At 43.4% G+C, this 12240-nt stretch overlaps 1 protein-coding gene across 4 annotated transcripts; it reads left to right on the forward strand.

The window, feature by feature from the left end:
- Positions 1-119: 119 nt before the first annotated feature.
- On the forward strand, positions 120-12027 carry oga (O-GlcNAcase). 4 transcript variants are annotated; one of them, XM_071530432.1, is made up of 18 exons: positions 120-637; positions 1150-1201; positions 1317-1414; positions 1629-1759; positions 1908-2079; positions 2200-2298; positions 2433-2717; positions 2905-3063; positions 3261-3451; positions 3953-4213; positions 4326-4529; positions 4835-5009; positions 8458-8543; positions 9684-9788; positions 10243-10334; positions 10465-10657; positions 10787-10946; positions 11885-12027. In XM_071530432.1, the coding sequence occupies exons 1-18, from the start codon at positions 472-474 to the stop codon at positions 12019-12021; spliced, it is 2766 nt and encodes a 921-aa protein (XP_071386533.1). In that variant the 5' UTR covers positions 120-471; the 3' UTR covers positions 12022-12027. The 4 variants fall into 4 exon arrangements, with proteins under 4 accessions (XP_071386533.1, XP_071386534.1, XP_071386535.1 ...); XM_071530433.1 differs by having other exon boundaries at positions 3959-4213; XM_071530434.1 differs by having other exon boundaries at positions 3965-4213.
- Positions 12028-12240: the final 213 nt, after the last annotated feature.

Raw genomic sequence — 12240 nt, forward strand, 5'->3', positions numbered from 1 at the left:
GTGTTGCTTATCTTTTATTCGCTGTAACATCTTTGCTGTGTTTTGTCACACAGATCTAGTTTTGACTGGTTTTATCTAGTCCTGTGAGCATGCGCAATCGGTGTAAACAGGAAGAACCGACAAAAACCAGGGCAAATTTACCAGAACGATAATGATCGGACAAAAACTACTGAATGTGTTGTTTCTGTTTACGTATTAACCAACAGAGACGATGTGCCAAATTAGCTGATGATAATCTAAATCACGTCTTGCAGGAGCCGTGAGAAAATTATCGACAAGGTTGGTATAGACGTGCTAACATCGTGAGCTACTCAGACATATTGACGCGATTTCATTCCTGTCGTTTTTGCTAGGCGAAATGGCCCACTAACCTCCTGGCTGGTTTGCGCGTGAGGTCTCAGTTTGTAAAACCCCTCGGTTTCAAGTTTCTTCTAACAGTGTGTCACTTTATACTGAAGAAAATCTTAAACAATGGTTCAAAAGGATAAGACGCTGGAGACGTCTCAAGTCGAGGGCGAGCCGAGCCCCAGCCCAGTCTCCGGAGAGGCTTGTGCCGAGGCCCCCGGCCCGGTGGAGGAACCCAGCATTGGAGTCGAACCGACGGGCCACAGAAAATTCATTAGTGGGGTCGTGGAAGGTAATATTGCACACAGAGTAACCGGTTGCAGTCAACATTTGGTCCAGTGGTGATTTGCATACATTCGACAAATAAGGGAATGAAATGCAGAGTAGTAACTGCAGCGGTCATATTTGGTGGGGAACGAAGGTTAATGTTGGCAGATGTCAAAAATTCAGTGAAACGTTAATGTCAGATTAGCTAACGTTAACATTTGAAGATGGTCAGTCAGAAGAAATTGAGTGTGAATCATTTATAAGGGGCAAGCGGTTGCCAAATTAATAAAACGGTTTGTTACAAGCTCATCAAGTGAATCATTCATGCAGATTGTAAATCACATTGCCAAATTTACATTCTTGGAGAGCCATATGTGTATAATGGTGGTGGGCATCCCAAACACGTCCCAGCCCCAGCTCACACCTGGGGGCAAATGGCCAGTTGAAGCAGTCAGGCAGCTGAACATACAGGAAATTTGGTTGACGATCTGTCAGCACTGCAGACTGTATTGAAACTGGTTGTGTTGTTTGTCCCAGGCTTTTATGGTCGACCATGGACAATGGAACAAAGGAAAGAGTTGTTCAGGAGGTAGGATAATATTTTTTGTTTTATTTTACCAATAACTTCAATCAAGTAACATTTGGTACATCACAGTTACGTGAAAGTTACATATATTTAGCTTTTACTACATTATCTTTCACAGGCAGCAGAAATGGGGACTGAATACATACCTTTATGCACCCAAAGATGACTACAAACACAGAATGTTCTGGAGGGAATTGTACTCGGTGGAAGAAGCAGGTGAGATGTTTTTTTGATGTCCACTAAATAAAGTTTGGGATTAGCTCTTTTATCTTGGGGTGAGGGAAATGATGATGTTTCCTAAATTAAAAGGCAGCTGGCACACTCAGTTTTAAACATGATTGAAATATTTAAAAAAAAACAACTTTAAAATAATTCATTATAGCTGCAAAACAATACATTCCAATGATTAATTTCTCCAACTCTTTCTTAGAGCAACTTATGACTCTGATCAGTGCTGCTAAGGAGCATGGGATAGAGTTCATCTATGCCATTTCCCCAGGACTGGACATCACCTTCTCTAATCAGAAAGAGGTTTCTACACTCAAGAGGAAACTTGATCAGGCATGGCAACATTTTGGACCACAATACTATACAAAATGTGTAATAACACAATCTACATCTAGAAGATTGCATGCCTCTTACACCCAGTGTCATTCTATATCCATTTTTCTTGATTTCATCCCCGTCCCTTACTCTCTCTCTCTCTCAGGTTTCTCACTTTGGCTGCAAGTCCTTTGCCTTATTATTTGACGATATTGACCACAACATGTGCCCTGCTGACAAAGAGGTGTTCAGCTCATTTGCACACGCTCAGGTGTCCATCACCAATGAGATCTTCCAGTACCTGGGAGAGCCAGAAACCTTCCTCTTCTGTCCCACAGGTAGCTCAATCCCTTGTCCGAATCCATCACACATTTTAATCGATTTCCCTAAAGGCAACTCAGATGCACATGGGGAACTTTGTTTTATTTATACATTTTCTTTCTTTCCCTGAAATCCAGAGTACTGTGGAACATTCTGCTATCCAAGTGTCTCTCAGTCTCCCTACCTCCACACAGTAGGAGAGAAGCTGCTGCCCGGCATTGAGGTGCTATGGACAGGTCAGTCTGACGCAGTCCACTGGCAATTGGCCAACACCATTATTATTACTAACCATACTAAGTCACATTAGTATTAATGACTCAAAGTCAAAGAGTCATGTGATAGATCCCACTGTGTGGTGTCCTTTCTCCAGGGCCCAAGGTGGTGTCCAAAGATATCACAGTGGAGTCTATTGAGGAGGTGTCTAAAATCCTGAGAAGAGCCCCTGTGATCTGGGACAACATTCATGCCAATGATTATGACCAGAAGAGGCTCTTCTTGGGTCCATACAAGGGCCGCTCCACAGAGCTCATCCCTAGGTTGAAGGGAGTCCTCACCAACCCCAACTGCGAGTTTGAGTCCAACTTTGTGGCCATCCACACCCTGGCCACCTGGTATAAGTCCAATATGAACGGGGTGCGCAAGGATGTGGTCATGAGTAAGTGTGATAGGAACATTTCCAAACCTGTGAATCGAATATTTTGTTGTGGACACAGTGTGATCTCTCTTTAAGTGGTTTGTTCAAACAGTATGAGGTTGTACTCCATCATCTGGTATAGTAATAGAACAGTATATTAGTATATTAGTCATTTTTCTGTCTCTCTCCCCCTCTGTCCCCTTCCCAGCGGATGGTGAGGACAGCACAGTGTCCATCCAGATCAAGTTGGAGAACGAGGGCAGTGACGAAGAACTTGAGACAGACATGCTGTACAGTCCTCAGCTTGCCCTTAAACTGGCCCTCACAGAGTGGCTAGGGGAGTTTGGCGTGCCTCACCAGTACAACAGTAAGAGTAGTCCCATTGTTGCCTCCCATACTGCCTGTTTATATGTGCGGTGCGGTCTGTGTTATAGCTCCATGCTCATGGCTTTTCTGGCATCATGTCTTGACAACAGGCTCAATGTTTCATGGATAGTCTTAAATGCTATTTTTACGTTAGGTGAGAGAACACAATGCGATGAGACTCTACCCTTTGTCTTTCAGGCCGACAGGTGCCACACAGCGGTGCCAAAAACTCAACCATAGACGTCTCCTCCCTGAGTGCCCCTTCTCTCTGCTCCTCTACTACAGTCACCACTGTGTTCCAGCAGCCCATCATGTCTCCAGCCGTGCCGTCACTCTGCCCCGATCCACACGCACACCCCATGGCCAAAAGACAGCAGCAGGAGGAGGAGGTGAGGTTCACTAGTTATGTTACAGACCTCACAGACAGAAATGTATGAAAATGAAATTATAGCCACGGCACTATGGTCATCAAGAGGCAACTTCTGGTCAATCAGACAGGTGTGACATACTTCACTCTGTACCTGTGTGATATTAAACTTGGTCACGGTGTACAGAGAAAACATTGTGCTACAAATAATGTCTGTTCTTTATTGAGTAGTATGTAATTAATATGAGGAAATAAATAAGAAAGAAAATGTAATTTTATGAATATTTACCCCTTGGCTGCAAATTTTCACACACCTCATATTCATGTGTCTCCTTATATGGTGTGTCTGCCTTCCCCTTCTTTCTGGTCACGTCCTTCCCCTCAATTTCTATCAAAGCGCTGTGGGACTCTACAGAATCTGTACTTGTTTCCAGATCTCCTAAGCATTTTATTTAAGAGGAAAGCATCTGTGAAAAAGGCTTTGAGAATATTTTTTACATTGTCCCTATCTGTGGGGGTGCAGGTGGAGGTGGAGAAGAAAGATTCAGATGAGGAACCCATGGAGATGGTGGTGGAGAAGCTGGATGAGCCAGAGCCGGAAGCCGAGGCTGACCCAGAGGACAAACATGTTGGCCCCATCCTGACTGACAAGATGGCTGAGGACCTAAAGCCCATGGATACAGACAAGGAGAGCCTGGCAGAGTCTAAGTCTCCTGAGGAGTCCATCCAGGAAGACTCTGGAAGTGATATCGCCCCCATGCAGACAGATGAGCAGCTCAAACAGGTGCCACATGTGTTTGTGTGTGTTTGCTTTCATGCATGTGTGCATCCACTGCAATTTAATACAAAAACCCCTTTCCCTAGAAAGTCACATTATTGCTTGTTTGTTTCCTCAGGATTTGTTTGTTCCTGGGCCCGATGAGAAGCCCCTGTTCACAGTAGAGCCCCTCACACTGGAGGACCTGAGTTTGCTGGCAGAACTGTTCTACCTTCCCTACGAACACGGACCCAAGGCCATGCAGATGTTAAAGGAGTTCAACTGGCTGAGGGCCAACAGCAGCACTGTCAGTGTCAACTGCAAGGGCAAGGAACCAGAGAAGGTGGGTTCGAGCATTATGCCTCACTGAGAAGACTATTGCATTATTGACAGAGAACCGGCCTGGTGATGATGCTAGGCACTGCAAAACAAAATGGTGGATGTGTACTACCTATACTGCCCATTGGGTGGTGTGCTTGTGACGGGAGATGAAGCATACTTGTACCATAGAGCTTCATATTGTAGTAAATGTGTATTTGGGTAAATAGATTACACAGTTGTCCCTCTGTAACCCTTTACAAAGAGTCAGCAATAGAGTTGTACTATGCTAACTTTTTTCTCATTTCCAACCACTGTTTTGTGCTGCAGGTAGCGGAGTGGCAATCTAGGGCAGAGAAGTTCGAGGAGATGTGCTGCTCAGTCATCCAGATGTTCACACGTCTGTCCAACTCAGTCAACCGAACCATCCTATATGACCTCTACCCTTACATCTGGGACATCAAGAGCATCATTTCTATGGTCAAGTCTTTTGTCCAGTGGCTAGGTATGTATGAATGGGAACACAAGGCCCTTACCCATACAGAGTAGAAGCATAGCAATAGTCTGATTGAATCTGGTAATACTGACCATAGTCAGTCTCAGAGAGACATTTACACGCAAACTCACCATATCACTATTTTTGTTATTGATATGAGATGATATTCAGAATATCTAAAGAACAAGCATTTTAATGCCTGATCATTGGGCTGCAGGGAACTTATCCTCTAGTCCAGTGCTTTCTAGTTTAATCATGCACATATATATTCATTCACACATGATGCACTGTCTGCTTAACAGATGGTAGTAGTATTATTTGTAAGACCCAATTAGTAAAATATGGTCCTAAACATCTTAGCCTCCAGCTGTACACATGGTGAGAATCTGAGCAGCTACTTACACCTCCAGTTCTAATGGATGGCATCCAGTGAAGATCAGCTTAGAACAGATCAGGCCAGATACATTGCCTCATACTAGTTTTGAGTCTATTAATTGCTCTTTTGTTTCCACATTTGTTTATTGCCTTTTTTTTTTTGTCTGACTGAATGCCGCTTGCACTGCTAGCATCCTCCATATGTAAGCCATAACAAGCCGCTCCATCTTGGTGATATCTAAACTGGGTCTCTGTGGCAGCTGTCCCAGCAGGGTTACTGCTGCTTGCTGTGTATCCAGTAACATCACTGCTGCATTCCTACACAGACACACTTGCTTCCATCTCTCTGTCTGTGGGGATGGGCACCAGGGGGAAGTCCCTGTCCCCCCCTCCATGCCCTAGCGCGCACGCAAGCTTGGAGAGCAAGTTGACTACCTGACTGTGGAAGGCCATTCTGGTGCATAAACCAAATCAGAACCATCTGAAATGGTTGCTGCTCGCTCAGCTGGTTTTCACATGAACAATATGGATGTATTACAGTGACAGTTTGGTGTCACAGCCTCACTGAGTAGCCTCTGTAATGAGGCTATTTATGTAAATATAAACCGTCTGAATGATTTGCTCAAACTGTATGATGGTGGGCTCTCTCACCTGATATAAGAAAGGATATTCTATCAACACTTCTCTCTCTTGCTCTCTCCCTCATTCCTATTCTCTCTCTCTCTCTCTCCCTGAAACACACACCACACACATTTATTCATACAAAATCTCATGCAAATGATGCAACATGATACAGTTTGAGTGACATTCAGTCTTGTGATGACATCTCCAGTTTTTTGGAGTGTTCCTTGATAGTCTAAAGCACCAGCATGGCCTGTAAGTTACTCCCTGTAACGCAGTTTCATTCGCAGGTTTCTGTCTTGTCGGGCTATATGGTAAAGCTGAGGACTCTAGCCTACAGTACACAGCAGGCAGCATACCCACACTGGCAAAGCCACATCAAAACTGCACACCACTGGTATAATGCATCAGAAATTGATTATAACCACTCTACCAACAGTGGGATTTTCCTTAAGCAGGAATCCCAGATTTTTGATGAATATCCCTACGAATATGATTATTTTTGATGAAAACCATTTATCACAATTGCAGTACCCAACAGTTTACCTTGCTGCAGGTTTTTACACCAGTCCCCCTCCATTCATCTCCTTCCTTTGTTTGAAGCTGTGCAGCCGGCACTTAGTCACAACCTCCCTGGTTTTTGTACTGCGAACACTTACTAATGACTATTTTCTACTGTTTTCTCCCTTCACTATGTACAGATGGAAGAATCCTCAGTACAAGTTTCTACTGCTATTGGATCGACAGTGGGCGATGTATGCACAGTGCAGACGTTGTCTCTTTCTTTTGTACATGTTTGGATTGGATTTATTTTATTTTTCTTATATCAGACCGATAAATGTAAAAGATTGATTTGGAGGAAAGGAAGCAGCCCTCCGGATGAAGTCACATTTTGCGCAGCGATATAGCTTTGAGTGATAAGTGTTAACTCCCAAATTTTTCTCTCTGACAGCTTCTCTCTAACTTGTTTTTTGTTTCTATCAGTAGGCTTATAGAGATGGCTCAGACCAGCCTGATGCACCTACTCAAGGGAATTCACACCTGGCTTTGAAATTTAACTGTGACACATGATCTTCATTCTTCTCACGGATAGCTTTGACTGTATAGTTATGGTCAGTGTGCTACCACAAATGTTTATGGCCATGTTGGTTGGACCATGCAAGACCAAGAGTTGCAGGTTTGCTGCCTAACAGTGACCGCATCAAGACTAAGCAGACTTGGTAGATAATTCAGGGGGAAGTATTCCACTAAGAGATCATTTCTTAGTCCCTTATTTCACTTGGGAACCCTGAGTGAAGCAAGTTCTGAGTTCCTCCCCGTGGGTGCATCTGTGTGCTGTGTTGTGCCAGCTCCTCAGAGGAATTGTCTAAGGTGTCAGGGTGAGGTTGATACTTAAAAGCAACAGTGCTAGGTGTCATACCCGCGCGCTGCATTTGTCTGGTCACATGACAGGGCTCCCCGTCACCACTGCGCATAGCCACTCAAGACTGAGACGTGATGCCACCTTGTAGCTGTAGAGAATTGTGACAAGCCGCTCTAACTTGCTAGCGGCAACACTACTGTATGTAGTCACTAAGAACCAAGTGTTTTAGATATACTCCCTTTATATGCTGGGTCCCTGCAGCGCACCCCATCTCTGGTCTGTCCTGATCATGGCTTTGAATAGGAAGTTGAGAGGCCCCCTGATACAGGGGGTGTTCATACTACCTCTCATTCTGTCTTCCTGGTTTGATGACTCATGCTCCCTAGTCATGTGACAAGGCAGATAAGATGAGAATGTGACTTCACAGGAGGGGCTGAGATCAGTGGGGTGATGGCAGCTGAAGCTTACAGCTTAGAGTTTGAGTTGTATGGTTTTGGCTTCTGATAGCCAGTATAATATTTGTGAGCTCAATCTGCTCTCTTAAAATTAAGCAACTTACCCTTACTGAAACACCAAGGCACACCAGTTCTTTCCTTATGGGTAGAATGGCATTAAAATGGCATCCTCTCTTTGGTCATTGTCCCTCTGCATGAAGGAGCTAGATTCTTGCAAGACCATCATAACATGTTATATAAAGCTTTTTGACAGTTTTTCATTGACATAGTAAACTTCAGGGTGTAAAGCACAGGGGAAAAAAAGTAGATTTGTTTTTAAGCGATTATTTAAGCATACGAAAAAGCATTTAAAAAAAGCATTAAGCATAATTTAGATCTTGCACCAGATTCCTCCTGAGTTGCACACACGTAAGCTTTAGTTGCTTGAGCCCCATTTCATCATAAAATATTTCCTTTGATAATTTAACTATTCCAAACTAAGTCCTTTTGCGTTTTTCTGAATTCAGAATTCGATTGATTCATTTATTTGGATTATGCTAATAGATACCTATCACCCCCTTCCTCCCCATCTCCCCACCCCATCATCTGTGTCAGAGAGCCCCATCTTGTGGTAACAATGTCCGCTTGGCTCTGCTCCTAACAGGGTGTCGTAGTCAGTCCTCAGCACAATTCCTTAGTGGAGACCAAGAGCCCTGGGCCTTTAGGGGAGGTCTAGCAGGAGAGTTCCAGGTATCCAATGCACTGAATTCACAGCAATCAAATGGAAAAAGAGTGTTATGAGTAAAGAATACAATGGTATTGCGTGCGCAGGTATGAAAGGGTTTGGTCTGTCTAAGGTGAGCTGATTGTGATGTTTCGGGCTCTAAAAAAAATGTGGTTTCATCCCCTTCCCTTGTACCCCAAATAAGTCCATGTCCTGAGCTATGAGAAAGTGCCTCAGTGTATTTATAGACATTTGTCATCAGTTTGGGATACATCAATCTGTCTTAGGGGAAAGGGTGACCTGACACCCATCCATGCAAAAGAGGTTACAGCCAATGTTTGGCGCGGCATTTTCTAATTGACTCTCTATTTTGATTTCTTTCAGCGACTGCCCAAAGGAGATGCTGCTTTTCCCTAGCGCACGCAGCGCAAGCAAGCATGGCTAGGTTTATTTTCATGACATCTCATTTCTTTGCAGGAAAGCACAGCGCAAAAATTACCCCCCCCTAACCCTTTGCACGCGCAAGCACAAGCATCGCAGCGCCAGCGAGAACGCAAGCGTGTTCGCAAATGGAAAACTCTATGAACAAACACACTTGTCCAGCCTAGAAATAATATCTCCAACTTTGGAGAGTAGCAAGACTCATAGTGGCAATCGATCCGCTATTGAATGAATTATCTCAGATAACGCTTATTTCATTTACCTCTTTGGTTTTGTTCCTGGAGTTCTCTCTGTCTCTCTGCGCAAGCATCATTACTTTTCTCAACAGGAGGGTCCTGCGCAGCGAAATATTGCGATGCCTAACAAAAGGGAAAGGAGCATCTCCTTCAGCCAGTAAAACCTTACTCAGACCAAAACGCTACCCTCATTTTGTTTCATTTTATTTGGAAAACAAATATGGATTGCCTGTTGTGCTATGTTCTTTTAGCAAAAGTCAGAAAGGTGTTGTGTGATGTTTGCTGCTGTTGTCCACTGTCAGATCAAAAAGGAACATGGGTCATTTTATGTTACATCTGTATATGATGTGGGGTTTTTTTACAATATTTGTCAGTCCTTTTGGTCTGATAGTAGCTCAACTGCAGCAAATAGGCTGTGAGGCAGTCAGCCAAGGCCAGCACAACACCTGGTCACCTGGAAACTGAACCTGTCTGTTTTGATACCCACAGCGATTGTTGCCAATAGATGGGGCAAACGATCTTTTCTACCAACCTCCACCCTCAATGCCAACCTCCAAAATCTATTCCATAAGGCCATACTTTCCCAAAGATGAGGTGAGATGTGTGTGTGTGTGTGTGTGTGTGTGGTGGGGGGTGGGGGGTGGGGTGGGGGGGGGGTGATGACTTGAAAGCAGACATCCCTTTGTTTTTGAGCATCACAAATGAAAAATATTTAGAACCATTGCATTACATGTATGACTGCTGAAATTATGTTGGCCAGTCACTAGTATTCCCAGCAGAGCCGGCCTAGTTTAAACAATGCATGCTTTGCGCTTAATGTGCCATGCTGCTACACTTAACCGTTCTGTACAGTCAGCAGACTTATGTGCCTGAATGTAAAGGCAGCTTTAGATAGCTTCTTTATATATACATGTGTGGCATTTTCTGGGCTTAGCTAATTTGACTTTAAAAATGCACTGTTGGAGGGTGTCATAATGGGTTAAGTTATTCTGTGTGTGTGTGTGTCATCTCATACCCTCCAATGCGAGTTGTGTCTGTCTTTTTGCAGGCTTCTGTCTATAAAATCTGCAAAGAGATGTACTCTGAAGGAATGGAAGAACTTCCTTTCCCTGACCAGGATCCCGACCTCATAGGAGACAGGTAAGACATGGAGTTGTATTCTAAAAATGTAAATGTTCACAGTCACCACTCACTAGAGCCTCGAATGCAGCTTTTCTCTGCAGTGCAAATTAATCATATGGCTCACTAAATTCTCACTATCTGTTCACAGGTTAGTAGGAGGTTTCCTGACTTTGAGTCCAGACTATGGCTTTGTGCTAGAAGACGAGGAAGGGATCTGCGGTTATGCTCTTGGTACTGTGGATGTCAAGCCCTTCATCAAGAAGTGCAAGTTGAACTGGATTCCCTTCATGCAAGAGAAATACCACAAACCTGACTGTGAGAAGGACCTCTCAGAGGCTGAGGTAGGATCAAAATGCACCTCTCTACCTGTCATAATCTTTATACCATGTGGCATGTGATTGTGTCACCACTTTTGAATTCATGCAATTCAGTTTTACATTACTATCTCTGTCTATCTGTCATCCTTGTAGAAGATGATGCTGAGTTTCCACGAAGAGGAGGAGGGTCTTCCAGAGTCGTTCCTCTCCAACTTCCCCTCTCTCATCAAGGTTGACATTCATGCCAGTGTCACTGACCCCAGTGTGGCTAAAAGCATGATGGGATGTCTGCTATCTTCCATCAAGGCCAACGGTAGGTGGCAGCCATCATCAACTATGAGGACTACTGCTGCTTTTACTACCATTGTTGCTACTACTATTACTATTACTACAACTACAGGAAGAGTGTATGAGCAAGACGAAGAGAGAGATCAACTATAGCCAATATGAACATATTTTTAGATTCTTTTTGAAAATGGCCACTGAGTCCGCCTCTCACGAACTGGGATAGAACATTCTGTAGCCTTGTTGAATAAAAGAAGAAACTCTCATCACTCATTAATTGAAAAGTTAGGCGTGTTTTAAAGTCCTGCAGTGGAAAAGCCAATCCAAAGTCTTCAACACAATTAAAAGAACCTAAGTCTAAACGACGCATGGTGTCTGTGCAGGACATTTTTAAAGAATTCTGTTTTGGGAAAATGCTGAGGATTTCGTATGAAATAGCCTAATTATTTGGCATATCTCCACATTGGCTATGGATAGGTCTGTATTCATTATTTATGCTCATGTGCCATTTGACAGTAATTGAATACAGGATTTTTATGTTTTTTAATAGGGAACAGGCCCATCTGTTTTGTTTTTTGTTCTGCTTAATTGGCCTTGCTGTTTTTAATTTCAGAGCCTTGGTCATTTAATTTTCTCTCCTTTGTGTATTTAGTGTATTTTAGGATCGTTTATATTAATTCACTATTTTCAACTGTTAATAAACACTGACAGCATATGTTCATTTCTGACATTTTTTCATGTGTTACCGGCGCCAAGCACACACTAACATATTTAACTGTTTGGATAAAAACTATACATGGTTAGACCAGCTGTGTTATGCAATCATAAGAACATTCTGTTAAACGCAATGCTTTAGTGAGCTTTTACTGTTTATGATGGCTGTCAGTAACTGGAATTTATGGTGTTAAAATCCCCCTCTTTTGCTGACTGCCTTTGTTTGCATCTGCTTTTGTCTTTCATTTCCAGGGTCCCACGGTGTATTCTGTGAGGTTCGTCAAAGTGATAAGAGGATGTTGGACTTCTATAGTAAGCTGGGCTGCTTTGAGGTAGCCAAGATGGAGGGGTTTCCCAAAGATGTCATCATTATGGGACGTAGCCTATGAGGAAGTGTACTGCTCCAACAACCGCTCCACACAGACAGGGAGAGCAAGCAGCAGTCAACAAGGCTCTTGAACATGTTTGCTACCTTCATGAGACAAACTTCCATGATGATTTTATACTACATTACGATCTGGGCTAGCCCGAGATAACCTGTTTTTAAGATTGTGTACAGAAGCACAGCAGTCGCACAGATTCCCGGTGCTGTTCCTAGATGTTATGGC

This window comes from Centroberyx affinis, unplaced genomic scaffold (genome assembly GCF_046629955.1).
Source record: "Centroberyx affinis isolate AG114_WGS23_722 - 3 ecotype Tasmania unplaced genomic scaffold, CSIRO-AGI_Caff_v1 ptg001928l_1, whole genome shotgun sequence".
Lineage (NCBI taxonomy): Eukaryota > Metazoa > Chordata > Actinopteri > Beryciformes > Berycidae > Centroberyx > Centroberyx affinis.

What these genes read in the sequence shown, in the direction of transcription:
- oga (XM_071530432.1), top strand. Translation starts at nt 472, where the DNA reads ATGGTTCAAAAGGATAAGACGCTGGAGACGTCTCAAGTCGAGGGCGAG. An exon ending in GTACTCGGTGGAAGAAGCAG is followed by an intron (nt 1,415 to 1,628) that starts GTGAGATGTTTT and finishes ACTCTTTCTTAG; the next exon opens with AGCAACTTATGACTCTGATC. An exon ending in CGTGCCTCACCAGTACAACA is followed by an intron (nt 3,064 to 3,260) that starts GTAAGAGTAGTC and finishes TTTGTCTTTCAG; the next exon opens with GCCGACAGGTGCCACACAGC.